The 27985-nt window shown below is 33.0% G+C and overlaps 2 protein-coding genes across 3 annotated transcripts; both read left to right on the top strand.

Moving 5' to 3' along the window:
* Positions 1-3201: 3201 nt before the first annotated feature.
* On the top strand, positions 3202-5934 carry LOC141821897 (bidirectional sugar transporter SWEET6b-like). Its single transcript, XM_074709276.1, has 7 exons — positions 3202-3309; positions 3452-3528; positions 4222-4258; positions 4370-4586; positions 4673-4834; positions 5471-5590; positions 5666-5934. The coding sequence occupies exons 2-7, from the start codon at positions 3483-3485 to the stop codon at positions 5789-5791; spliced, it is 708 nt and encodes a 235-aa protein (XP_074565377.1). The 5' UTR covers positions 3202-3309; positions 3452-3482; the 3' UTR covers positions 5792-5934.
* A 1169-nt stretch (positions 5935-7103) lies between these two features.
* Positions 7104-20210, top strand: LOC141820803 (transcription factor IIIB 60 kDa subunit-like). Of its 2 annotated transcripts, none has more exons than XM_074708165.1 (21): positions 7104-7171; positions 7261-7349; positions 8333-8417; positions 8542-8623; positions 8722-8797; positions 9718-9803; positions 9868-9944; positions 10947-11003; positions 11128-11240; positions 11868-11938; positions 12032-12118; positions 12905-12985; positions 14726-14872; positions 14956-15102; positions 17111-17201; positions 17316-17425; positions 17577-17657; positions 17739-17876; positions 18994-19083; positions 19202-19249; positions 19842-20210. In XM_074708165.1, the coding sequence occupies exons 3-21, from the start codon at positions 8353-8355 to the stop codon at positions 20079-20081; spliced, it is 1887 nt and encodes a 628-aa protein (XP_074564266.1). In that variant the 5' UTR covers positions 7104-7171; positions 7261-7349; positions 8333-8352; the 3' UTR covers positions 20082-20210. The 2 variants fall into 2 exon arrangements, with proteins under 2 accessions (XP_074564266.1, XP_074564258.1); XM_074708157.1 differs by having other exon boundaries at positions 11859-11938.
* Positions 20211-27985: the final 7775 nt, after the last annotated feature.

Below are 27985 nucleotides of genomic sequence, written 5' to 3'. Positions count from 1 at the left end.
CGGCGATCAATCCAGATGCCCAGCATCCATATATATATATATATATATATATATATATATATATAGTATATGTTGAATTAGATTGATAAATGAGTTGATTGGTAGGGGTGTAAATGATCATGAGCTATTCAGATCTCAATTCACAAAAAAAAAATCGTTCGATTAAGTTAACAAGACGAGTTCGAGCTTGAAAATATTATTGAATCAAGTTCAAACTTAATAAGGATTTTATTCGTGAGTTTGCGAACATGTTCATTTAAATACTTACAAATATATTCATTAATAGGCTCGTGAATATATATATATATATATATAAATTAAAATATTATATATTAACGAACGAGTCATTTATAAACTATTTAATTTCAATATACGGTGAACTTGAACTTAAGAATTAAAGCTCGAATCACTCAAGCTTAAAGAAAACGAGTTGTGTTCAAACTCAAGCTTCTTAATACTCGACTCAGTTTGATTCGATTACACTCCGGGTTTGAGTCATGCTTGTCTGAGTTGACACAATTTGTCTTTTTTTTTTTTAAATTCAATTAGGCTTTATTTAATTAATCTCGCAGGTAGACAGTTTTCTCTTATAATTTTTTAAAATATATTATTTATTCTTTTAAATGCTTTACGCGGGGACAATTTACCACTACGCTGTTTTCCCCCTATATATATATTAGTTTAGAAGAAGGAAATAAAAAAGGCAAAAGATCAGATTAGATGTGAAAAAAAATTAAATCAGATTGTTACGTAATACCTATTTTGTTCGGTTAAGTTATTAGATTGGATGTGCAACAAAATAGGCAAAATATTAGATACGCAATAAATACCCGAAAATCTTTAACGGATTATCCCGCAAATCTTTAACTGAATATCCTGATTTTTAGATATATATATATATTTGTGAATACTCTCTTTATTTCCGATCCCTATATATATAAATTTGTGGGCGCAGTATCGATCGATCAATTTCTTCACCAGAGTCCATGGCGACGACGGCGAAGAGATCGGCGAAGAGATGCAGCGACTCCTCATGCGGCAGCTACGACAGCAACGGCGTCCGCTCCCTCTGCGGCCAGTGCATTCGAGAGCATATGGGCCCGCAGCTGCCGTCGTTCTCCGAGAGGCTCCAGCGCTTCACTGCCTTGGCCGCCGCCGCCGCCGCGCGTCGCTGCTCCCCTGCGTCGCCGTCGACTTTCTCCTCGACGTCCACCGTGACAGCGGAAACTGAGGAGGAGGAGGAGCGGGGAGCGGTGGCGTCTGCCGAAGTCGACGGGCCTGCTCAGCGACAGCCCCGTGCCGCCGCACCTCCGCCGCCAGCGCCGCCCAGTTGAGCGCGATTCCTGAGATGTTTACCGGGAAACATGGCAAAAGGCAATCTGATGAACATTTGAATTGTGTGTGTTTATATAGAGAGTTTTTTTTTTGTTTTACTCCTCAGATTTAGTTGGTTAGTACGGAACAGATTCATTGGACAAAGGTGTTGAATTTTACTTTCTTCCTATAATGGTCAATTAGAGCATCTATAACACTTGTTAAAGGAGCATTAATAACACTTCCTTAATCTCTCTTCAAATGATGTGGAAGGTTAATAATTTCTCATAGATGACGTGGAGGAGTGATGGAGAAGTGTATCCATATGAACGCGTTCAATGTTTTGAACACGTTCATGTGGCAGAGGTGGATCCCATATGTTTTTTTAAAAATTTTTTTAGGTGTTATTAACGAGCAACGTTGCAGATGCTTTTATAATTTTTCGATTTACTTTTTTATATATGATAGTAAAATCAATCGTGTGGATCATTTGATTTGATGGTAAATTCTACTTTTTTTATCCAAGAGAGTTTTGTGAAATAAGAATGATAATAATTAATTTTTTATTGTGGCGGCGTCCAATTGGATGAATTTGATGTTAAAATAAATATATATTTCTCATATAAAGTATTTATTTTATTTATTTATTGTGCTGTGTTACTTTTTAAAATTTAGTTAAATAGAATTGCTTATGATTAGTTGCCATAATGTAATTTATATTATTTAATGAATTAAATAGGGTTTTATTATTATATTTAATAAATTTCATAATATAATAACTAGTAACTACTGATTAAATAATGTATTATTGAATAAATTTTTGTTAGGAGGAATGAGATAAAATATTTGTTAAGGTTTGGGTTAATTGCACTTAGTATAGCTTCCATGCATAGTTAAACCGAGTTAAATTTTATCTTATTCAAATTTGATTAATAAGGTAATCAACTTAAATTAAGTAAGTAACTAAGTTATTGAAATGACCGCTTAATTTTTTTTTTAAAAAAATTAGTTTGGTTCAAATTTAATTTTAAAATTTTTATATTTTTAAATTTATTTAGTTGGGTAACTAAGCTGTTGCTTGTTTGTTCATTTCCAAAAATTCTTTATTTATTTTATAAATTTGATAAATTTTTTATTGCTATAAATTTTATTCTTGGATATTGTTCATAAATATTATTCATAAATAATTTCATTCTTCTTGAATTATTTCTCCTTAAAATAATTTTTTAAAAATAAAATAAAATAAAATAATTTTAATGCACATTCTTTCACAATCAAACACAAGAATAAAAATTATTGACGCATATATTCCATTCTACGAAATAGTGTGAACCATATATATAATCCATATTCCATTTCTTCCTTTATTTCAATTCTGTAACAGTAATTCTTTATTCTCACTCAATTCTATTCTCCACGTAATTAATCACGACTAACAGTGTTTTATTCGTTCATGATAAACTAATATTTCATGGAATAATGAATACCAACATTTTCTTAGATAAATTAATACATGTCTTCTAATATTAATTAATGATAAAAACTAATATTCTTTTAAAAATATAATAATAATAATAATAAATAAATAAATAAAAGAAAATGATAAGATTTAGTAATTCTGATCCATTATAACGGAACAAAAATGATAAAGTTTTCGTGACTTGATACAATCCGCACTGCATGCACTGGAATTAATTCGAACTCCACATCTTACTTGCCAGATAAATGGATGGCGTTGTGGCCCCAGCTGGGCCCCTTAGTTATTGGCTAATCAGGGTCTGGATGGGCTCGAAGGTCGGCATGGGAGTAAATACTGAGTTTTTTTTTTTTGTCTGCGATGGTCTATAAAAGGCGGAACCTCAACGGTGAAACACAAAGAGAGAGAGGGAGAGAGAGAAGGGCAAGCGAGGTGGAGGAAGAGTGAAGAGGAGCAAAACCTGGGAAGAGACGCCTCATTGGCGATTTCTTCTTCTTCTTCTTCTCTTCTTCCGCTAGGTATGTACGCGCCGCTATCGATTTGTTTTTTATTCGTTTTGTTTTATTTTATCTGTTCTTGTTTTGATGATTCTCTCGTACGTCGATGGTTAGTTGATTTGATTTTCTTTAGATCTGATCTCGTTTGTCTCTCGGCTTTTAGGGTTTTTATTTTGAGTTAGCGAGCAGGAAAGATGTCGGTGAGCCAGAACACCATCCGCAACATCATCGGGGTGATAGGTATTGGGTCATTGCACTTGATGTTCATTAATCGAGCGGATCGGATTTACCTATTTCATAAATGTTCGTCTATAGTTCGATCAACAAAGAAGAACTCAATGATTGTTGGGCTTGGCTAAATTCTATATTCGTCAGTAAACAAAATATTTTGCCCCCGTCAGACGATGTAAAATGACTAGTGTTCATTGCACTTGATGTTAATTATATAGTACTACGTAGAAAAACTCAATGGTAGGGCAATCGCTTGCTACCAAAAAAAAAAAACTCTTGCTAATTGCCAGAGTTTGGCATGCAGTAAGTAAAATGACCAAAATTAAACTTGTGTTGATCTCTCTCTATATATTTTTTTAAAAGGGGCTGGATGTCGTCTGGCGCAATGTATTAAAAATCATTATTTTAAGCAAGCAAGATAAATGTATTTCCATCCAATATTTGTGACATATACTCTGTTTTGCTTATATTTTCATCTAAATACTTCATGTTCTCAATCCTAACATATATTATCTCTAATTAGCCCATTCTAGATATCAAAATCAGATTTCTCCATTACAATTAACAAGCTAATATATATATATACTGATAGAAACAATGTATGTGCATTGCATGAACCAAGTTACTTTGAATATATACACACACATACACATATGGTAATTTTGAAATGATTTTCTTTTTAACGTCGATTTTGTTTTATAGGCAATGTCATCTCTTTTGGTTTGTTCCTGTCACCTGTGTAAGTTCCTACATCTTTGTCTGTTTCGTTTTATTTATTTTGTTCCTTTGTATGTTTGATCAGAGACATTAAATTTATGTTTGGGTTGTGTTGTCTCATATACATCTACAGGCCAACATTTTATAAAATTTTCAAGAAGAAAGCCGTGGAGGATTTTTCCCCGATCCCCTACCTTGCAACAACCCTCAACTGCATGTTTTGGATTTTCTATGGCCTCCCTTTTGTTCATCCTAACAGCCTTCTCGTTATCACTATTAATGGCATCGGTTTAGCCTTTGAGGTCATCTACCTTTCTATTTTCTTCATCTATGCTAGTCGCCAAGGTCGTGTAAGTATAATATGACCATTTTTTTCATGAAGATATTATTTATTACCTCTTGAATCTTTCCTAATTCAGTCTTTCATTAAATTTAGTTGAAGGTTGTCATGGTATTGATAGTTGAAATTGTGTTCACTGCGGTAGTTGCAAGTTTGGTGCTTCACTTTGCCCACACTTATGAGAAGAGGTCTTTTATTGTTGGTATCTTTTGCATCGTATTTGGAACTTGCATGTATGCCTCTCCTCTTTCAGTCATGGTAAGAACAATAATCCTATTATTGTTGCAATGAGATTATAATTGTTTCCTATTTCAATTATATTGTTAGATCGTCATTTCTTTCAACAAGCACAGCTCTTCTCTTTGACTTCTAATCGTAACTCTTGGTTCTTGATGATTAATTACCATTTACCAAGGAAGTTATGGTAGATTGGACAACTACTAAAAGTGAACCTTTCATGTACAAGTATTATGCTTGCATAGATAACTAGCCCCAAAATCTAACTCAAGATATAGAAAATAATTTTCATGTATTCCAAAACAAAAAACTTAGATTTTTTTTAACATTGATTTGGTGAAATTTTGATTCCAATGGATTTTTTTTCTTCTTCTTCTTATTCACCTAGCTAGATTTATATCCTTAAGATTGGTCATTTTTTAATTCCACCATGTAAAAGTTTTGTTTCATTTGGCTTTAATTTTAAAAGTTCTAGACAATGTGGTGTTCTCTAAGTAAAGATAATTGATAACTTCCTATCTAAATACCTTTGAATAAGTTAGTTTAGGCATAGTAAAATCTAAACAAGATCATATGATCTCGAGTGTATTTTGATATATATTTCAATTATCATTTCAAATGACTTTGGCATGATTTATATATAATTAATTGTTGCAGAAACTTGTGATCCAATCCAAAAGTGTAGAGTACATGCCCTTCACACTCTCCCTTGCAAGCTTCCTTAACGGCGTTTGTTGGACCACCTATGCTTTCCTGCCTTTTGACATCAACCTTTTCGTAAGTATCACTACTTTTCTGTAGAGTTTAACTCACCAGGATTGATCGATCTGAACTTCTTTTCTTGCCTTGCAGATTCCCAATGGTTTGGGTGCTTTTTTCGGCTTTGCCCAACTGGTTCTCTACGCTTGCTACTACAAATCCACACCAAAGAAGAAGGGTAGCAAAGCTGAGGTCGAGATGCCCACTGTATCTACTTGATGTCATGCATTTCCTTTTTTGAAAGAAAAAGAAATAACATTTTCACTATAAACTTTCGTTTTGTCTCTCATTCTCTTCAACCTGCTCAACTAAAGATTGCATTTTGTTTTTTGTTTTTTGATGAAATACAGAATGCATTCTTATGTGTGTTTGAAATGTGCCGTTTTTTCCGTAGTCTCTTCCCAATTATATAATTAATACAATTGCAATCCATTTATTTTTCATCATATGATCATGAATTTAACTTTATTTCATGAATATTCTTATCCACAATTTTTTAATCAAATTTAACTATCAAAGTTATTTTTTTATAATTTATTTTAAACTTTTATTTATTCATGAAATTTATATTATTTGTTTTTTAAAACATATTATCAATATTAGATTTGAAAAAATTATAAGATCACAAACATTTTATATAAATAAATATATTTATTTATTTATAAATTATTCATAAATATGAAGTTTAAATTTATTTATTATACATAATATTGTTACAATTGAATGGATATAAATGAGTTTTATGAAAATTAAATTATATATAATTTAATAAAAATATAATTTATCTATAAATTATTATTTTTATGAATATTAACTTATAATATTGTTAGTGAATCTTATATTATATTTTTATAGTTAGGTTAAAAACACATTGAATATGACAAATATAGATTTAATGTTTTCAAAAATTAGGATTGAGGATTTAATTAAAATCAAATCGAATTAATTTTTTTGAAAATTAATTAAATTGATTAAATTTTTAAATAAAAATTAAATAAATTAAATCAATAAAATATCAATTAATTTAATTTTTAATCAAATTAACTAAAATAATTAAAATTTTTAAATATTATAAAAATTTTATTAATTAAGAATTTATAAATTTATTTATTTAAAAATTTATAAATTATTTTTTATTTTATTTAATTCAATTTATTTTATTTAATTGAATAAAAAATTTTAAAATCAAAAAATTAAATTAATTTTTTTAAAAAAAAAATTAAAATTTTAAAATAATCAAATTAAAATTTTAAAACATTCCATCTATTTATTTAATTTAATTAAATTTTTATTCATCCATATTAAAATTAATAATGGAGCAATTAAAAACTATATAATATTCAATTTGGTATTCTGGTCGAGTTTAATTAACTCAAAGTTTTGGGGCCTTTTAAAACCCTCTCCTCCTCCCACGTTCGGAAAAAGGTCGGCCTCCGTCTCGCCGAAACCTCCCTTCTCGCCGCGGCCAGCCTCTCCTCGCCGCGCAGTTTACTCCGCCTCTCTCTCTCTCTCTCTCTCTCTCTCTCTCTCTCTCTTTTGGCGTTCCTTGGGCAGCCGCGAGTTCGCGACACGCGAGTGAGAACGTGTGCTCCTTGTCGGGTAAGATTTTGTTTTCTTGTGGTATTATTGAATACTTCTATATAGGATCGATGTGATATGGTTTCCCCGGGTTTCTTTGTCTTGAGAAGCCCTCTATGATCGAGTATTGATCCTAGAAGCAAGGGAGCGTTCTACTCCGGCTTATTCCTTGTTAATCTGGTACATCACGGGGAAGAAGGTAGGTTCTTTTCCTCTTTCTTATTGACGTGTAAGAGCTCGTATTATTGGGGATCGGTAAACCTAACTTTACGAGAGATTTTTGTGATACTTTATTTATTTATTTTTATTACGGGCTTCACGGCCTTCCCCTAGTTCGCCTACGGGTTAAATCAGAAGCACAACATCTATACACTTAGAATTGTGATACTTTATTTAGTTTTTTCGTGTTGTTGCTTATATATCCTATATGAACTCTGGTTGTTTTCGCTGATCATCTGCATCATGTTAGCCTATAAGCTTCTATTGACGTTAATTAGTTATTGTTTAATAGTATGTTAAATATATGCTGTTATTATCAGCTATTAATTATTGACACTTATGTGGTATTTTAGATTTATCATGCAGTTTCATTCTCAATGTTGGCTGATGTAGAATAGATGTTTACATTAGGCTAGGGCATACTATGAATAATTGGATTATTTACTTACTGATTTTGTTACCTTGTGGTATTCTCATCAGGCCAGATTTGTCATTTCTTGTTATTTATGATTCTTCATGGATATTTTCTGTAATTAATCTGCATACATTTTATTCTAAGGTACTTTGGCATTTGATATCGTTGTATGTGATCTTTTCTCTTGTTATCTTGTGCTGCTTAGGACTTACATGTACTATCTACCATCTCTAACCCACAATGTTCGATCAGTTTGAGGACCATGTTGATGGAATTGTCTTACTAATGGAGTGATCATTCCCAGCTAGGGGAAGAGGGTTCGATTGGGGCATGCCAATTGTTGTTAGTGTTTGCATTGATGTTATGTTCTTTCAGATCTTAATGTGCTTCTTTTTTGATATATGGATGTTGTCTAATTTCTCTCACATGTCCTTCTATAGTTAGCATATTGATATTTGTAAATGCTCTAGTGATAAATGCACACACTACTTTGCAAATAGTATATTTCGTTTTTCTCATTTCTCTGCTAATTTACTGATCATATGTAGGTCGATTTAAGTCATTGGCAATGGGTTGGTGTAGCCATTGTAACGACGACTGCTCTATCTATAGGGATCCCGACAACGGATACGTGTTAGTTGTTCAATATTATTGATATGAGCAAGTTTGTTTGTTTATGTTGGCACTTTTTGAATAGGATTTGAAGGATAACCTCTTCTTATTGTATTCCATTAAATTCCTTTTTATACTGTTTCAGGTGCTGTGCCTTATGTGGAAAGATTCTCGATCAAGATATTTACTACACTGGTCCCACTTTTGCAAAGGATAGCAGTGGCCAGGTTTGTCATGTGTTGACCCATGGAACCTTTAAGTAACTTGAATTTATTTTTTCGCCTAAACTTATTGTTTTATTTAATTCTTTTCTTTTTTTCCCCAGAGTCGACTAACTGGTAATCTCATGAAGATTTTGCAACATGAATTATCTGGATCATATGAAAGAACTCTACAGAGAGGTAAATTCACATAGGAAAAAAAATCTTAACCTTGTGTAATCTAGGATTTGTAATTTGATTGTTTATGCAAATTTGGGTGTTGTATTTGTGACAGAATTCCATGGTTATGCTTCTGTGTTTTGCAACGTCAATGTTCATCAATCTGTAAAAAACTTCTGCACTAATTTTTAAGTCTCATCCTATTGTGATTTTGTTAGTTTCAGTTATCACATGGTCCTATGCAAGGTGTGTGATTTAGGACTTGTTTGTTTATGTTTTGTCTTCTATCATCTGGTCTTGTTGTGCTTGGTTTTGTCTGCTGTGTTTTTTAGTTTATTATTATTATTATTATTATTTTAAACAGGGTCCAGACTAACATGTCCAACCAGATAGGTTTAACTAGAAAAATTGTGACCAAAGGGTAATGTTCCAATCCTTGCTTCAGGTTCTAAAAGACTCTTTTTTTTCTTGTTAGACTTTTGGTGTTTGTAAGAGCATATATTTAGCTACTGGTTTGATTATTTATTGTTTATAATAATTCATTTAAAATATGCAAGTAGATCAATGCTTCCATTTGAATTACTGGTTACTTGTTGTGGAGGAGGAACATTGATGATCAAATTTTTGCCAAGTAAACCTTTTCAAAATCAACGGGGGAATAGAGAAAATTTGTATATAACACAAGTATTGTAGCTAAATTAGCTGATTCTTGATTGAGAAATCGCCAAGTATGTTCTGCATATGAGTATTACATATTTCTGCGCATAATTTGTTATTTTGCTTAATGCAATTAAGACTAAAATTTCTTATGAGTATCAAGTTTCAAATTATGCCCCTATCACTTTTTCTATAACTTTTCCTGCCCTATATTTCTAGAAATTCCTATTTGATTTTTAATTTTATGTGAATATTATTTTTTCCTTTCACCCTTATTTGGCCAGGAAGAGATGAGATTAGCTATATTGTAACTGGCGTGAACCTTAGCGGTGGAGATACTTTAATCAATAATGCTCATGCTTTCTATCAGGTATTTTTATAGCTTGGTTGCAGTACATGAAAAGCAATTTAGTCTCACATTCCCATTTCTGAAGATGGCAGTAGATAAGAATTTCACCAGAGGACGCAGGATACCTTATGTTGCAGCAGCTTGTCTCTATCTTGCTTGCAGGTGAGAAATGCATGTTAATGTTTGGTTATGATTAAGTCATGCCACCACTATAATGGCCTCAATGATGCTTTTCAAGTATTTGTATGCACTCTTTTATCATTAAGGTCATCCCCTTTTTTCTCCACTACCATCCTTGGATAAAAAATATCCAAATCTTTCAATGTAAACATATTAATAAATTACTGATGGATTTGCTTATGCTAGCATTCAGATGATCAATATATAGTAATTGTACATTCAAAAACTCACCGTGCACAACACATTATTAATTCATGAATTTGGTTGTAGACTGCCATCACACAATTAATAATGCCATGCTGCTTGTATGTTTTTTAAGCTTTTAGAAGTGGTTCAACCATGGGGGACAAGAATTTTGTTACACACGGGATATTAATGCATATGTGCCCAATCTGAACCTGCCCATTTTGACTAGTGGTGGCTTAGCTTGCCTACTGGTCAAGGTCATTCCTTTGCTCTGCTGTTTCTTAACACTGATCAATATACTAAATCTGAAAACTTATGAGTAGTTCTTTTAGAATATCAATGTTGGAGTAGGGGAGGGGTAGACGAAGCCTCATTGTATGAATATTAAAACATTTCATGACTTTCCATTTACATATATCTACAATTAAAAAAATCTGATTTATTTCCTGAAGTCTCTATGTTTTAAACTTCAAGCCTTCAATTTACAAGTGTTTTCCTTTTGGTATCAATCTAGTTGGTGTTTGTAGTTTTTATTTGTAAATATTCCTAAGAATTTCTAATGTGCTTATGGGTTATATGATTGCTTTTCTTTATTATCTATGCAACCATGTTTTTCTTTTTTCATTATACTTCTCTGTGTTAGAGATGAGAGCATATAAGTTACATTGTTCTACGTTATCACTTAAAAACTGACTAATTTGAAGGTGATTAGCAATGGCTGTCAACTTTGAAGCATATATCAATGTTGTAAGTTGATTTAGAATTTCGTTCAGGCAATTTAACTGCTTCTTTTTCCAGGCAACAGAAAATGGACTATCTTCTCATTGATTTTTCTGACTACTTGCAGATAAATGTGTATGTACATCTTGTTCCTTTTCGCCTCTTCATGCTTTTGAATCCAGAATTTCTTGGGTTTTTTCCCTTAGCACAACTAGTGCCAGGCAGGCAAGATAAAATGCTCACTTATATTTTGTTTCAGATATGTGCTTGGAGCTGTGTTTCTGCAACTTTGTAAAACTTTGCAGCTCTTGGAGCACCCAATTGTCCAGAATATAGTGGATCCAAGTCTTTTTATCCATCGATTTTCAGAGCGTAAGCAAACTTTGTTTTCTATTTTTTATTTAAAATTTTTTCTTTTTGAGGGGCATAGTTCCTTGTGCTGCAGACAATCTTAAAGTTTGGTTTTCATTATTTATCTAGTGTCTTAGGTTCCTATAACTGCATGGATTGCAGTTTGGTTTATTCTGAATTTACTCTTCTGGTTTTTAGTGATCAAGCTTACATTTTGGTTTCTCTAATTACAGTCTGTCATTGGAGTTTGATTTATTAGTGCGTATAACTATGATTTTGTCTGATTTGTCAATTGTTCATATCTTCTTTAAATTAGGATATTACTATTTGTTGCTGCGCGAAAAACTTCTCTTCCCTTCCATGTTTATTGCAAACTTAGTAGAAAATAGCACCTTTGCTCAACATGCTAGCTCTTTGTTTGTGGCAAACTATTTTCATATTAATAGACAACTTATCCAAGGCCAAGATATATTCACATTTATGGGTGGAAATATGTATTTTGTAATCAGTAAATTATTATAGTAAAGAGGGCCTTATTCATTTTTTCCCTTTTCACCCTATTTATTCGTCAAGATAACTTAGTTAGGATATTAGATTAGACTAGAGTGAATTCATTAACATAAAACTTGTGAAATTTAGGACTTTTAGGCGGAAAGAATAATGCAGTTTCTGATACGGCTCTTCGCTTGGTTGCAAGCATGAAAAGAGATTGGATGCAGGTATTCTTCTTTATTGGCATAGTCCTTTTCAATCTGTAAATTCAATTGCTTATGCATAAGTAAATTTGTTGCTTGTGCTTGTAATGGTTTTAGACAGGGAGGAAACCCAGTGGATTATGTGGTGCCGCATTATACATATCTGTACATTCTCATGGATTTAATTACTCCAAATCAGATATTGTAAGTAAAAAACTTTCTAGCTAACTTCCACTCTAAATGTGTACTGCGATATGTCATCCAATGTTCCACAGGATTCCCCTTTCTGTTTCATGTTGAACTTAAGAGCTTGGAACTCAATTAATCCTAATCAAATATTTTAAGGAAAACCTTTTAGGTAATTTCCACTACAAAATGTGTAAATGATAACAGTAGTCATCTTGAAGTTGTTGGGGCAAATTTATAAGACAAATTTAACCAATAGTCTTTTTTTCATGCATGACATATTACATTCTTTGAGCGATTGGAAATTTTATCTAATAAAATTTTAAGTTGATTTATTTTTTTCTTATATATATTTTTGGCTTTTCCTCTGTGCTTACAATAGCTTGATCTTCTTATTGTTTAGAAGATAAATGTTAATAATTTTTGTTCAAGTTAAAATATTTTACAAATTTATGAAATTGATGTGAAACTTTGGCAATTATATTATACCTATACGATGTTGAAAAAATGCTTTGTTGTGTTACATATAATAACTATGAAAATATTTATTTGTTTTTGACAAAAAAGTGTTGATCATGTTGCTTTATTGGGTTAAATTTCTCTGGGCTCTAATCCATGTGAATTTTTGAGAATATATTTGGTATATTTTCATTCAATGCCGTGTGGAATTCCCCTTTACTATTACAATTTTATGGAATTGGAGAGTCAAATCTAAAACCTAAATTTTAAATATTATCTATTGTTTTCATACAACATGGTTGTTTATCTAATTGCTGCAAGACTTTTTTGTGTGTGTTTACTTAGGGTTCTGTTGTACACATTTGTGAAGCGACTCTAACTAGACGGCTACTAGAGTTTGAAAGTACAGAGTCTGGTAGCTTAACTGTAAGTTTTCATATACTTGAACAAATGTTAATTAATGTTGATATAGCTTATTGTGTAACTGATTTCACTTTCATGTTTATTTTATGGTGTTTATTTTACTTTTAAATCTAATGATAAAATAACCTATAAATTCAGTTTTAATATATGGTATCGATCAGGTGGAATGGTAAAATTCACGGTTGTGGATCGGCATGGCTTAGCTTTTTAAAATATGGTGGTGATATGCCATACCATGGTTATTTGACTGCTTATTGCTATCCTATATAGATAATTTTTTGTATATGCGAGTGTAAACTAGTTGTTTTAATGTAGTGAAATACTGCTACTTTGGAATAGTGTAGTGCAAGAGTAGAATGGTATTATATGGGGATTCGATTCTTTCAAGGCTTGAAGAGAGGAGGCTAACATATTTTCTCTTTCTCTATGTAGGATACTAAGGAGGCTTGATCCTTGTCACTAATCATAGTAAAAAAATTTGACTTTAAGAATGTGTTTTTAGATTTATATGTGGGGATTATGGGTATCTAGTGGAGGAATAGATCTCATGGTGGTTTGTTAGATAGTTGCTTCAACGCCACATCAATAACATTCATAAGATACTCTTTAAAATTTATGTTATCATCGTATGATTTTCAGGTGTCGATGATAAGCATCATTGGATGTGTTTCCACATTATCTTGGGTGTGGGATTACATGAAAGAGAACAAAATTTTCAAATATTCAATAGCTAGTTAGTTGAATCTTGTAACTAAACCTTGAATCTAACTCATTGTTTGCATGAACTTTTTTCATCAATATTTGGCAAAGCTAATAGTAAGATATTTTTGTCCAATAAGGACATTTTGATAAAAAAATTCCCCTTGTCTTCCTTAAAGATCCTGTAGCTTATGCTAACTCAAGTTTGAGTGACACTGTTATCCAACCAATTATAAGCTAATTCAAATATGCTGGACATTGTGTCTAAAAAAGGTTTTTGTTTAGTATAATTGTTTATGAAAGCCAGATTCTTAAGACTTCCATATGTATGCTGCTCAATGAGTTTGTATTGGTGCAAGTTTGTTAGCTCAATTTTGGGTTAATTGAAAACTCGAGGGCATAGTTCATGCAACTATAGTTAGTATCGATTGTTAGGAAATTAGGAAACCATCCCATGGTTGACATGAGCATCAATAATTATGAACACCAGTTTCATACTATTAGTAAATACATCTATAGGAACACGAGGGCAATCTCTTGTAAGTTCTGTTTCTTGGGACTGCTGTTATGATAATCAAGTCTTTATTAGTGAACAAAATTAATCATGCTAAGAGTGTCAAATACATGGTGCCGAAGCATGAAATGAAATAAAATTTGATGATTCAATTAAGCTTGTCGACTACTTATTATATATAAAAAAAATGGGTTCATAGTAAATTGGGCGAGCAATCCACTATGGATAGGTTCATAGATATTTGATCAAGGTACGTTTCATAGGAATTTCCTTACTATATCTAAACAAAGTAATTATCAATGTAGGGAACATTAGTTTGAGACTTGGGGATATGGGTAAACAAAGAGAAAGTATTAAAGTATGATAGTTTGATATATCTCAAATTCAAACAGCAACTGCACAGTAAATTTATTTAGAGTCCTTAAAAGAATCTCACTGGGCTCACATACTTTTATGCAAATGTTTTGGCAATCAAATCTTTATAAAACGAAGTTGATTACATCCTTACTAACTTTTTTGTTTTTGTATAGATAGAGGAGTTCCTTTCAAGGGCTGAAGATCTAGATGTAGAATCTCCATCCAATCAATTACCTAAGCCTGGCAAAGTTATATGTAAACACAAAGAAACTGATACATCTCATTTTGCTCATGGACTTTGTAAGGAATGTTATGATGAGGTACATACTAGTTTTTTACACATTAGTTATTTATTATGTTGTCAAGAATTATATAGATAGGAAATATTCTTCATTTTTGCCAGTTCGTTGAAATATCTGGGGGACTTCAAGGTGGTGCTGATCCTCCAGCCTTTCAACGTGCTGAGAAGCAGAGGATGGAGAAAGTAAAATTACCAGAAGAATCCAACCTAGATAACCAGCAAACAAACGAGAAGCATATAAATATCACTGTGAGTCATCAGCTTAATAACATTTTATTGTTTATAATTTATAGCATTGGTCTTCTACATTTGTTCATTAGTGAATGAGTTAAGATATGACTTTCCTTTGTCTTCTACAAGTCAGTTGCCTCTCCTAAACTCTTAAAAGTTTTGGAACATTAAAATGGACTTTTGTTTCACAATGTTGGACACCTTCAATCGAATCATATATTTCTCATCTTAAAATTTTCAAGTAGATTTCAGTATTGGTGACTGAATTTGTGGATATTATATTATTATTATTAGATAGTTTAGTTAAAAAGAAATTTCCATATAAAAAAGATAGATAATAATAACTATAAAGAAACCACAAATTGCTGAAGCTGCATATTAGATTAATCACACAAGCATTGGGCCTGATTAATTGGGAGGATGGATGAGAGAGTGGTGGATGCTAATAAGAGGTAGGACGATAAGAAGAGCAAAAATTATCCATCATCTTATTTACTTGAGGAGATGGTGGGGGCGGGTGGATGGACAATTTAAAATTTTCTTCAACATGCTTTATTGGGAGGATAAATTGAAGATAAGGGATTAAATTAAAAAAAAAGACCAAATTGTCCTATAGACCCTTTTCAAGATCACTTTGCATTCCTATTTCCATACTCCAAAAACAACTTCAAGCAGGAAGTCAAGGAAGTTAGTAATGATTACTTTGATATTTAACTTATTGTGAACAATTTCTCAGTTGAATCATTAGATTTTCAAAATAAATGTAAAGCAACCAAAAAATATCAACTCAATCTAGCTCACAAATCCTTACAACTCCAATAAGTTCTTTCCACCATCCACAATTGTCTTTGCAGCAAAACAACAAACGCAACATTAGTACCAAAAGAAATTTAGTCATTACATTTGATAAAAATACATGAATTCTTCCACCAAATCAACCCAAAATTTTATATTGGAGTTGTAAAATAGCTTGGTCATCATGGTCTATCAACTTTGCTATGCCTAGTATCAACACATGAATCTAGCTCTCATTGTCTTCCCCTCTCAACAACTCCTTTGCTTTTTTCTCAACTATTCAAAGCACTAAATAGGGCAATGCAAGATCTTATTATATATATACAAGACACTAATCCATGGGTGACTTCACTTCTTCAATCACTAATTACTAAAATCTCTCATGACAAAATCAATAATGAACTCAACAACCTAGAGAGCTGGGTGATGACACTCATTGCACACTGTGCCTCTTTGATGTGCAATGAGGATGAGTAATGGTCACAATGAGCACAACAATGTGGCCAGTGTCGAGTTGAGGCTGCTCTACAATGAAGGTAATATGAGTCGCATCACAAGTATCAACATACCCTATAATTTATGTATGAAGTAGGCAAATTTACATACCATTTTTTAAGCCTACTATCTAATCGATGAAGTTTAGTTTGTACCTTTTTAATGTGACCTCCTTAAATTTACAATATTGAGCCTTGAACCAATGTTAGAAATACTCATTAAATTTTAGGGAAAAGGCTATCTTTGTGTTTGCTTTGCTGATTTTAAAAGTGTAAATGAGTGACGTTTTCAGTTTCTTCCACTATAGTTGGACCTCATATGTATGCCCCTACTTTGGCCTTTAGCAGCTTGGATATATGGTGTTGCATGTTAGGGCACATCAGCTAACATTTGCACCAATAATAGAGACCTATGCATTACTTTTCCTGAAAGCTTGATAGTTAAGGGGCTCCTCGTATTATTCTACTACTTTGAGTTATTTGGATATCCACCTTATACTATCATTTTTCATTGTCTTTTTTATCCTTCTTTTTTGCTTCAAAATTTGGTAAATGCATTAATAGAGCCTAGAATCACCACTGAATCTACAGAATCAGCTTATAGCTCCGACATTGACACGGAAGAATCTCCAAGTTTCTTTGCATGCAAAAATGTAGCTTTCCTGAGGTTTTCTTGATTTTTTTTTAATTAGAACCTTAGTTGGGTACCTAAATGTGTGTGCAACGGGCTATTACAGAATGAGGGAAGCTGTGATGTTAGTTCGACTCCATCTGTTGGCCCTGTTGAAGGAAAAACATCAAAGGAATCAAAGGAACCTGGAAATGGTGGTACAAAACCCATACACCTTTTTTATTTTGAAAGTTTATAAAGTTGGTGGTTCTTTTTTGTTTCTGGGCACTAATGGTAGTTTATCTTGGTTATTTTTCTCTCCTTTTCAAAAGATTCTGCTGGGCATGAGTCGATTGACCCATCAACTTTCAGTGAACAACATGGTTATTCAGACTTTGAAGATGATGGGAGCGATCATTTTTCGGACATTGATGATGCTGAGGTATGTCATCCGTGTTAGCAATTTTGGGTGTGAATTGCTTAAATTTCAAAACATTTCCATGTTGTGTTCATTCATCACCTATGTGAAAAATAATTTTGCTGTCAGTATGTCTTTAACTTTTGTTCCTTCTCAAAAAAATCATTTTCGCTAGGTAAATGGATATCTGCACACTGAGAAAGAGAAGGAACTTAAAAAGATTATATGGGAAGAAATGAACAAAGAGTATCTTGAGGTGACTAGTAAATTTCTTGGATGCTCATAAATTTTTTCATTTGAATATTAGGTTTGATTTCATGATATACATGTTGAGCAGGAACAAGCAGAAAAGGAAGCTGCTGCTGCAGCTGCCCGGGAGGCATATGAAGCGCAGTTTGCAAATGGTTCAGAAGAATTGCTAGTTGCAAAGGAACTTGCGGAAGCAACTAATGCAGCTCTAGCAAAATTCAAAAAGGTGCTTATTAATATGATATACTTTTTGTGTACCTTTTTGATTGATGCAAAACTAGTATTTGTTAATTGCATATTATATAAGATGTGCTTGTATTTGGCGTATATTCATTTTCCACTTTCTATGTAATTTATACATATCTTGTAGTTATTCATCTAAATTTAGAATAGTGTTTTTTTCTTTTTGCATGGTAGATGTTTAGTGTTAACTCCAACTTTCCTTTGCTAGAAGTTTTAGTGTTGCAGTCCTGTGACCAGTTCCATTTCTTGCCTTGACTATGGTATGGTCTTGATGCCAAACCATATGAATATACAATAGAGGTTGACACCCAATGCATTTTGTGGATATGAACTATGAACACCTAAAATGTATTAAAGCTAATAAGCTTATAGTAGTACTAAGCAACAAATGAAGAGGTGGCTGTTTAGTAAAAAGATCTTTATTTGAGCAATAATGGAGTCTAATCTTCCATCCAGTTGCTTCTTCAGGTTGTGTTTCCTTGGGCAGAAACATGAGTGAAAGTAAACTGGGGCAATGCAATGGTATAAGTCATCCAACTGACCCTCTGTTTGTGCCTAAGGTGAGAGAGGGAAGGAAGAAATGGAGGAATTATTTCTGTTGAGTGCCTCGATTTGGCTATCGCTAAATGAGTGGAAAGACTAAATACATTTCAAGTTCTGGATTTAAATTAAAAGATTTTTTTTTTTACAAATCTGTTTTTTTGATGTTTTCTAAAAAAATCAATTTCAAAATTAAATTGCCCCCTCTTTCTTTTCCTTTAGGAAATGATGAGAAAGATTGCTGTCCTCATTTGCTTTTCTTTAAGGGAACACAAAGGAGGAACAATTTCCTTATCCTCTCCGGGCAAACTTCTTTCTCTATCCTCACTTTTCTACTATGAATTTTCCAATCTGCCTATTCTCTATGCTTCTTCAACTCATACCATGTTTTGTATGTACATCCATTTGTGTGTATTCCCTAAATTTATCCACCATTGGATTCTTCTTGCACAATAAAAATCATGAAAATATTTTACTAAATTTACATTCAAAATATATTTTGTCTGATTGTTTTTCTCCTCTTTGTACAATTTATTTTTCTCTTGCTATCTCGGTTGTAGGAAAAGAAACAAAGACGTGCTGAAGAACTTAAAAATATGACTCCTGCACGGACTCCTCTTGAAGCTGTACATCGGATGCTTAAGAAAAAGGTATGAATGATTTTGTTTTTGCATGCACTTATGATATTGAATGCCTATCAAGAGACAAATTAATCATGGATGTTAATAATTCCCATATTTTGATAATCAATATAATGTTTTGTTTCAGACTTTCAGCTCAAAAGTCAACTACGAAGCGCTGGAAAATATGTTCCTGGTACTTTTTACTTCCTTTTCCTTTATATTTAATGCAAGTCATACTTTCATCCATATGCTACAATTATTTAAAGCGATCGAACCAATAAAAAATTTCAATTTGCTTTGGCGATATGTTTCTTATTCAAATCTAGGATTATTCAAGTCATGTTATGAAAACTTTGATTGTTTTGCAATATTATAATATTATATTATAAAATTACCTAAAATGGAAATATTGCCATACTTTTCATTTAGGTGCTTCTAGCTTTTGTTCAATCATAGTAATTTTCCACACTGTGAATGTGTAAACTTTATGTGAGTGTGCTCTAAAAAAGTTGAAGAGAAAATGATAACCAGAGTTCATAGTTTTGGCTAAATAAAGTAGTTTTGTAGGCAAGTTAGTTGCCAGACATTGTAGTTTATCTACTGACTGCTTGACAACTTGAGTTTTCTAGAATTCTCGTGACGACTTTAGAACTTGTATAGATGATTCCATATCGACAACATCATATAAAATTCTATCATTTGAACATCATCTTGAAATAAACTCTACATCTATTTTCATTTTCGTTTAGATTGCATTCAATTCTATTGATCATGTCTTTCAACAGGAACAAGACAGCGCGAAGAGGCAAAAGGTTGAATCAGATGCTGGTGATCCTCACGAAACTCTCGACAAGAAGGATGATCATTCAGATAATCTAGATAACAAGGATGGCGATGAGCCAGGAGCATCTGAGAATGATAATTATGATGGTACTTACGATGATTACAAGGGAGATTGTGACGAAGGCTATAACTATGGAGATGAAGACTATGGCTACAAGGAGGATGAATTTGAATTTGAATGATGGGGGCAACTCCAATCAAACCTTTATCCCACTTTCATCTATATTTAAATGAATTATATCATATATTATTTTTGCTCGAGTCTTCTTGCATGATGGGGAGTTTGTGAAAATTATATCTGATTATTTTTTTTAAGAAACTGTTTAGTGTTATTGAATTTCAACTCATTGACAATTGGCGCCCTGAATCCCTTGATCATACGTGTCCTGTGCGTGTAAGAACAGTATCCATTTTTATTATTTATTTATAGTTAAATCATTTATTTTTTTTAGAATTTAAAAGTTAGATTATAATATTAAATATAAAAAATTTTATAATGAAAGAAATTTAATTATTCACAGAGTACGTTGAATTATTATTCCATATTTTTTTATTCCGTACACTCTTTTATTTAATTAAATTTTAATAAAATCATTTGATTAATTATATTTTTTTATTTATTTTAATTTTAAAAATATATAATAATTTTTTTATTTATTTATCTCTATATTTTTAAATATTTTATATTAATTAAATATATTTTATATTAAACAAATACATATGACACGATCAATAGCTACTCTAGTGCAAATCACAACTCCTAATTTACTTTCATTCCGGTTGATCATTTAGCGTATAGACATGTGAGTCTGTGGATGATCGCATTAAATTATCTTGTCACAAATCTTTTTGGCCTCTCCTCCCATAAGGGTGGTATACAGTACTATATTGAAAATTTTATATCATATCAGATATCGTATCAAAAATTTTGATATTCAAAAAATATATATAGATATTATATTGAAACTCCGATATATCAAATTTTCAAGAGTTTCTCTTAAATAATTGTTACAATATCCATTAATTATGTTTCTATTTTAAGATATGAGACATGAAGTCTTGGCACATAATTCACATTTTGAAAATTAGTCCAATGCATCTTTTCCACTCTCTATTAAATTTGTTTGCTTATAGAAGATTCATCAATGAGATCTACTGAAGCGTTCACACCCTCTGGCTTGAAGACTATATAAGTTTCTTCCATTGTAGGAACCGGTTCGGTCGCTAATATTTCCCTAAAATGCATCCCCTTCCCCCCTTTCTTCTCCCAAACCCTAACAAGTAGTGGCCGAACCGTGATTCAGTAGCTAAAATTTTAACTCACCAAACCCTAAACCCTCATCTATCTTATCCGAATCTAAATTTAGTGATCAAATTAGATTCGGTCGTTCTTTTACGATTGAATTTAGGTCAGTCGCTAAAACAGTGATCAAAATATATTCAATAAATAGCGATCAAAATACAATATCAGTCGTAAAATTAACGATCAATATAAATTTGATTGTCAAATCCGTCGCTATGTGAGATTATTTTTATAGTACTCGGAGTGATCCTTATGTTCAGATTGCATTAACTTGGTTTAATTTAACTAATGCTAATAACATGTTTGACGAAATGCTTCTTTCATTAACTAGTCTTTAATTTTGTAATTTCTTTAGTTTGATTAATTATTTGCAATGCTTTAGGATTCTATTAAGTTTGTGCTCTTCATTTGGAAGTCATGCTTTCTTTAATTCAATGAGCAATCTTAGTTTAATCAGGTTAGGTTTCATCACATACGTTTCTTTTTAATTCTTTTTAGAATTATTTCAAACCCAAATTTCATGTCATGCACCAACTATATTACGTTATACTGTGTTAGTATAGTTAAGGATTTCGATATTAATTTGAATTAGTAACGACACATGGTTATCAAGGCTATACTCAATCGGTAATGGATGACGATGACGATGACTATGATTGCATCAACATGGGATCTCGTCTTGTCCACCTCTTGTTATAGTAGAATAATTGATTGAGGGATCTTGTTTATGTTATCGTAGAAACAAGCAATGAGTTCGTGGTGCTTTGACGATGTATGCGGCACCCTACTAACGAATCTTGTCACATGAGTTGTGTGAGTTTTGTTTATATTTCATTAATTTTTTTATTTTATTTTATACTAGGATTAAATTTCTTTTTATGTTGCTATAGATACTAAATTTACGAAGACGGTTTCACTAGGTATGGCTGTGGCTTCTCAAATGCTTATTTGATTTTAAATTTTTCTTCTCTTCTCTATGTTTAGAAGGATATCGAAAAAGGTAAGAACCCTAATCTGTGTGTGGTTTCATCATGTTGACTTGCAATTTCTATCAACTTATGGTCTAATCTATTGCGGAGGTGTGCCAGTGGGTTGTTAGGGATAGTGCTTACCGAAGGCGCAAGGGTTTGATAATTAGTATTTTGATATATTTTTGTGCTCAGATTTAACGTTCTTAATCATCTCGTATGCGTAAATATTGATTTATATCATATTTTACGAGTTTGAATGCATTTCGAGATTTAATGCAATTCTTTCTATTTTTATAGTATTAATTCTCAAGATGTGACCTTTATTTTTGTAGGAGATCGAGAGAAGCCACAGACTCGATTGACCGAATCAATTTTAGCCCAAAGAGTTCATCAAATGAAGTTTGATTCAAGTAGAGTTTGGTTCACACTTAGATCTAGCACAATGAAGATGATTCACCTCATCAGATCAATTTGGTTCACTTAAAGCTACCTAATCAAGCCCAATTATCCAAGGAAGAATGAGCACCACTCATCCAATTTGAAGCCCAATTTCAACACAACTCCAAATTGGATCCAAATCTAAATCTACGTTCTCAAACCCGACCATTAAGAAAGCTACAGACAATCTTAAATCCGCAATCTCCACCTCCGATCCCCCCGTCTTCTCCCACTGCTCTAGCCCGCCACCCTTCTTAGACTACAAGCCATGAAGAGGAAAGGGGTTTTCTACCTCCGGTGATCTCTCCATCTTCATCTCGATCGACCACTTCTTTCTTACGCGATACCGCCACTCCATCTTCCTCGCCTCCGTACCGATCCCACGACTTAGAGCTTCCTCATCTTCACTGACCTTCAGTCGTTAAAATTAGCGATCGATATAAAATTTGGTCGTTAAATAGCGACCGATTTAAAATTCAATCGTTAAAATTGATCTCCACCTTCGATCCCGTCGTCTTCTCCCACAGCTCCAGCCCGCGATCCTTCTTAGACCGCAAACCATGAAGAGGAAAGGGGTTTCCTACCTCCGGCAATCTCTCCATCTTCATCCCGATCGACCATTTCTTTTTTACGCGATACCGCCACTCCATCTTACTCGCCTCCGGACCAATCCCGCGAATTAGAGCTTCCTCATCTTCACCGACTTTCAGTCGTTAAAATTAGCAATCGATTTAAAATTCGATCGTTAAAATTAGCGACTGATTTAAAATTCGATAGTGAATCAGATCAACTTGGTTCACTTAAAGCCACCTAATGAAGCCCAATTATCTAAGGAAGAATGAGCCCAACTCATCCAATTTGAAGCCCAATTTCAACCCAACTCAAAATTGGATCCGGATCTAAATCTACGTTCTCAAACCGAACATTAGGAAAGATACAAATAATCTTAAATCCATGATCTCCACCTCTGATCCCGCCGTCTTGTCCCATAGCTCCAGTCCACCACCATTCTTAGACAGCAAGCTATGAAGAGAAAAGGGGTTTCCTACCTTCGGCGACCTTTCCATCTTTATCCCGATCGACCATTTCTTTCTTACGCGATATCGCCACTTCATCTTCATCACCTCTGGACCGATTCCGCGACTTAGAGCTTCCTCATCTTCACCAACCTTTAGTTGTTAAAATTAGCGATTGATTTAAAATTTGGTCATTAAAATTAGCGACCAATTTAAAATTCGATCGTTAAAATTGATCTCCACCTCCGATCCCACTATCTTCTCCCACAGCTGCAGCCCGCCACCCTTCTTAGACCAAAAGCCATGAAGAGGAAAGGGGTTTCCTATCTCCAACGATCTCTCCATCTTCATCCTGATCGGCCACTTCTTTCTTAAGCGATACTTCCACTCCATCTTCCTCGCCTTCGGATCGATCCCGTGACTTAGAGCTTCCTCATCTTCACCGACCTTCAGTCGTCAAAATCAGATCAACTTGGTTCACTTAAAACCACCTAATGAACCCAATTATCCAAGGAAGAATTAGCTCAACTCATCCAATTTGAAGCCCAATTTCAACCCAACTCCAAATTGGATCCGGATCTAAATCTACGTTCTCAAACCCGACAATTAAGAAAGCTACAGACAATCTTAAATCCACGATCTCCACCTCCGATCCCTCTGTTTTGTCCCATAGCTCTAGCCCGCCACCCTTCTTAGACCGGAAGCCATGAAGAGGAAAGGTGTTTCCTACCTCCGACGATCTTTTCATCATCATCCCGATCCGCCACTTCTTTCTTGCACGATACCACCACTCCATCTTCCTCGCCTCCGGACTGATCTCGCGACTTAGAGTTTCCTCATCTTCACTGACCTTCAGTTGTTAAAATTAGTGATCGATTTAAAATTCGGTCATTAAAATTAGCGACCGATTTAAAATTCGATCGTTAAAATTGATTTCCTTCTCCGATCCCGCCATCTTCTCCCACAGCTCCAGCCCGCCACCCTTCTTAGACTGCAAGCCATGAAGAGGAAAGAGGTTTCCTACCTCAAGCGATCTCTCCATCTTCATCCCGATCGGCTACTTCTTTCTTACGCGATACTGTCACTCCATCTTCCTTGCCTCCGAACCGCCTCCGACGATCTTTCCATCTTCATCCCGATCCGCCACTTCTTTCTTGCATGATACCGCCACTCTATCTTCCTCGCCTCCGGACTGATCCCGCGACTTAGAGCTTCCTCATCTTCACCGACCTTCAGTCGTTAAAATTAGCGATCGATTTAAAATTTGATCGTTAAAATTAGCGACCGATTTAAAATTCGATCGTTAAAATTGATCTCCTTCTCCGATCCCGCCGTCTTCTCCCACAGCTCCAGCCCACCAGCCCACCACCCTTCTTAGACTGCAAGCCATGAAGAAGAAAGGGGTTTCCTACCTCCAGCGATCTCTCCATCTTCATCCCGATCGACTACTTCTTTCTTACACGATACTGTCACTCCATCTTCCTCGCCTCCGGACCGATCCCGTGACTTAGAGCTTCCTCATCTTCACTGACTTTTAGTCGTTAAAATTAACAATCGATTTAAAATTCGGTTGTTAAAATTAGCAACCGATTTAAAATTCGATCGTTAAAATTAACATTTTAACGATTGAATTTGTTTTTGATCATTAATGTTAGCGACTGATATTCGATTGCTAATTTAATCATTAATATTTTAAAATTTTCATCATTATCTCTCTATTTTTTTTATTTTATGTTTTATTTACATATATATCAAAACTCTATACAATTCATATTCAAAATATATATCATAAATTTATGATATACACAATCCATATTGTATTGATATTCAAACGATATAAAATATTCAAACAATACAATATGGTTCAATATTCAAATGATATAATATATTTATATTTAAACGATACAAATAATATCCAAACCATACAATCAATATCATATTCTCTTCATATTCCAGCCGATCAGTCTTCCAAGATTTGAGATCTGGACAGCAGCTTCATCTTCTTCATCCGATCAGTGTTTCGAGATTCGAGCAGCCCTTCATCCATTGAGGAGAAGGGGTTCCCTTCTTTCCCAGATTTGGACAGCAACTCCATCTTCTTCATCTGATCAATCCACCTCCACTCCGATCAGCCACCTTCTTCCCCAGATCCAGACAAAACTGAGCTTGCATTTAAAAAATAAGCTATCGAATTTTCGGTCTCTAGTTGGTCAGTAAACCCGTTTAACCCATTTAGTGATCAAAAAAATTATAAAATTTTTTTATTGTAATCAAATTTAGCAATCGATTTTGTATTCAGTCATTAAAATTAGCTATTGTTGTAGAGTTCGATCACTAAAATTAACGACCGATTTAAAATTCGATGGCTAAAATTAGCGATCGAATTTGTATTCGATCGCTAATTTCGTCATTAATACAAACATGGTGGCATAATTTCGGTTCTTTGAATATTTTGTGGTGTTTATTTTGTAGCAATTTCACATTGCTTGCAAAATTTTGTGATATTTATTTTATTATTAAATTTAATGATAAAAACCTATAAATTCAGTTTGATTGCTATAATCATTTATTTAGTGAATCACTATTTGAAATTTCATTTCGAGTTAGGGTTTCTATCCCTAACTAGAACAAGAGAATTTCATGCCACGGGCTATTACATAATAACGGAAGTTGTGATGCCCTTAATACGACTCCATATTCTGGCCTTGTCGAAGGAAAAACATTAAAGGAACCTGGAAGTGATGTTACGATGGAAAACCCATACACCTTTTTATTTTGAAAGTTTATGAAATTCGTGATTCTTTTTTGTTTCTAGGCACTAATAGTAGTTTATCTTGATTATTTTTGTCTCCTTTTTGAAAGTTTTTGCAGGGCATGAGTCAATTGACCCATCAACCACTGAAATTAGTGTCCGTTATAGGGTTCTATCGCTAAAATTAATGACCGATATTATATTTTCGATAGCTAATGTTAACGACCGAATTTATATTTGATCGCTAATTTCATCGTTAATATTTTAAAAGTTTCACATCATCTCTCTATTTTTTATGTTATATTTACATACATATCAAAACTCTATACAATCCATATTTAAAATACATATCATAAATTTATTATATACACAATCTATATTATATTGATATTCAAACGATATAAAATATTTAAATGATATAATATGGTGCAATATCCAAACGATATAAAATATTTATATTTAAACAATATACAAATAATATCCAAATCATACTATCAATATCCTATTATCTTCGTCTTCTTCATCTGATCAATCTCTCAAGATCCGAGCAATCCTTCAATGGTCCATTGAGGAGATGAAGGGGTTCCTTCTTCCCCAGATTTGGACAGCAGCTTCATCTTCTTTATCCGATCAATCCACCTCCACCCCGACCAACAACATTCTTCCCTAGATCCAGATAGAATTGAACTTGCACTTAGAAAATAAGCGACCGAAATTTCGATCTCTAGTCGGTAGGTAAACCGGTTTAACTCATTTAGCGATAAAAAAAATCATAAAATTTTTATCATAATTTAATTTAACGATCGATTTTGTATTTATAATTAGTTACTAAAATTAACAATTGCTGTAGAGTTCGGTTGTTAAAATTAACGACCGATTTAAAATTTGGTCGCTAAAATTAATAATCGAATTTGCTTTCGGTCGCTAATGTTAGCGATCAAATTTGTATTCGGTCGTTAATTTTATCGTTAATATTTTAAAAATTTCATCACCATCCTCTATTTTTCTATTTTATGTTTTATTTACATACATATCAAAATTCTATACAATTCATATTCAAAATACATGTCATAAATTTATCATATACACAATCCATATTACGTTGATATTCAAACGATATAAAATATCCACATGAAATAAAATACTCAAACGATACAATATGATGCAATATCCAAACGATATAAAATATTTATATCTAAATGATATTAATAATATCTTGAAGTGACGAGTAAATTTCTTGAATGCTCATAAATCTTTTCATTTGAATATTAGATTTGATTTCATGACATAAATGATGAGCAGGAACAAGCAGCAAAGAAAGCTGATGCTGCAGTTGATAAGGAGGCATATGAAGCAACTTTTGAAAATGATTCAGAAGATTTGCTAGCTGCGAAGGAACTTGCAGAAGCAACTGATGCAGCTTTGGCAAAATTGGTAAAGGTATGAATGATTTTGCTATTATATGCATGCATGATATTGAATGCCAAGACAAATTAGTCATGAATATTAACAATTTCCATATTTTGATAATCAAATTTCAAATTAGTCAAGGACTTGTATAGATGATTCCATATCGACAACATCATATGAACTCTACATCTGTTTT

This window comes from Curcuma longa, chromosome 2, assembly GCF_044706935.1.
Source record: "Curcuma longa cultivar G26 ecotype Majalengka, Jawa Barat chromosome 2, ITB_CL_G26_1.1, whole genome shotgun sequence".
Classification (NCBI taxonomy): Eukaryota; Viridiplantae; Streptophyta; class Magnoliopsida; order Zingiberales; family Zingiberaceae; genus Curcuma; species Curcuma longa.
Note: the sequence above shows the minus strand (reverse complement) of the source record. Positions and strands in the feature narration are given on the sequence as shown.

What these genes read in the sequence shown, in the direction of transcription:
- LOC141821897 (XM_074709276.1), top strand. Translation starts at nt 3,483, where the DNA reads ATGTCGGTGAGCCAGAACACCATCCGCAACATCATCGGGGTGATAG. An exon ending in ATGCTAGTCGCCAAGGTCGT is followed by an intron (nt 4,587 to 4,672) that starts GTAAGTATAATA and finishes CATTAAATTTAG; the next exon opens with TTGAAGGTTGTCATGGTATT. An exon ending in CCTCTCCTCTTTCAGTCATG is followed by an intron (nt 4,835 to 5,470) that starts GTAAGAACAATA and finishes TAATTGTTGCAG; the next exon opens with AAACTTGTGATCCAATCCAA.
- LOC141820803 (XM_074708157.1), top strand. Translation starts at nt 8,353, where the DNA reads ATGGGTTGGTGTAGCCATTGTAACGACGACTGCTCTATCTATAGGGAT. An exon ending in TGTCTCTATCTTGCTTGCAG is followed by an intron (nt 9,945 to 10,946) that starts GTGAGAAATGCA and finishes TTCTTTTTCCAG; the next exon opens with GCAACAGAAAATGGACTATC. An exon ending in TATCCATCGATTTTCAGAGC is followed by an intron (nt 11,241 to 11,858) that starts GTAAGCAAACTT and finishes TGTGAAATTTAG; the next exon opens with GACTTTTAGGCGGAAAGAAT.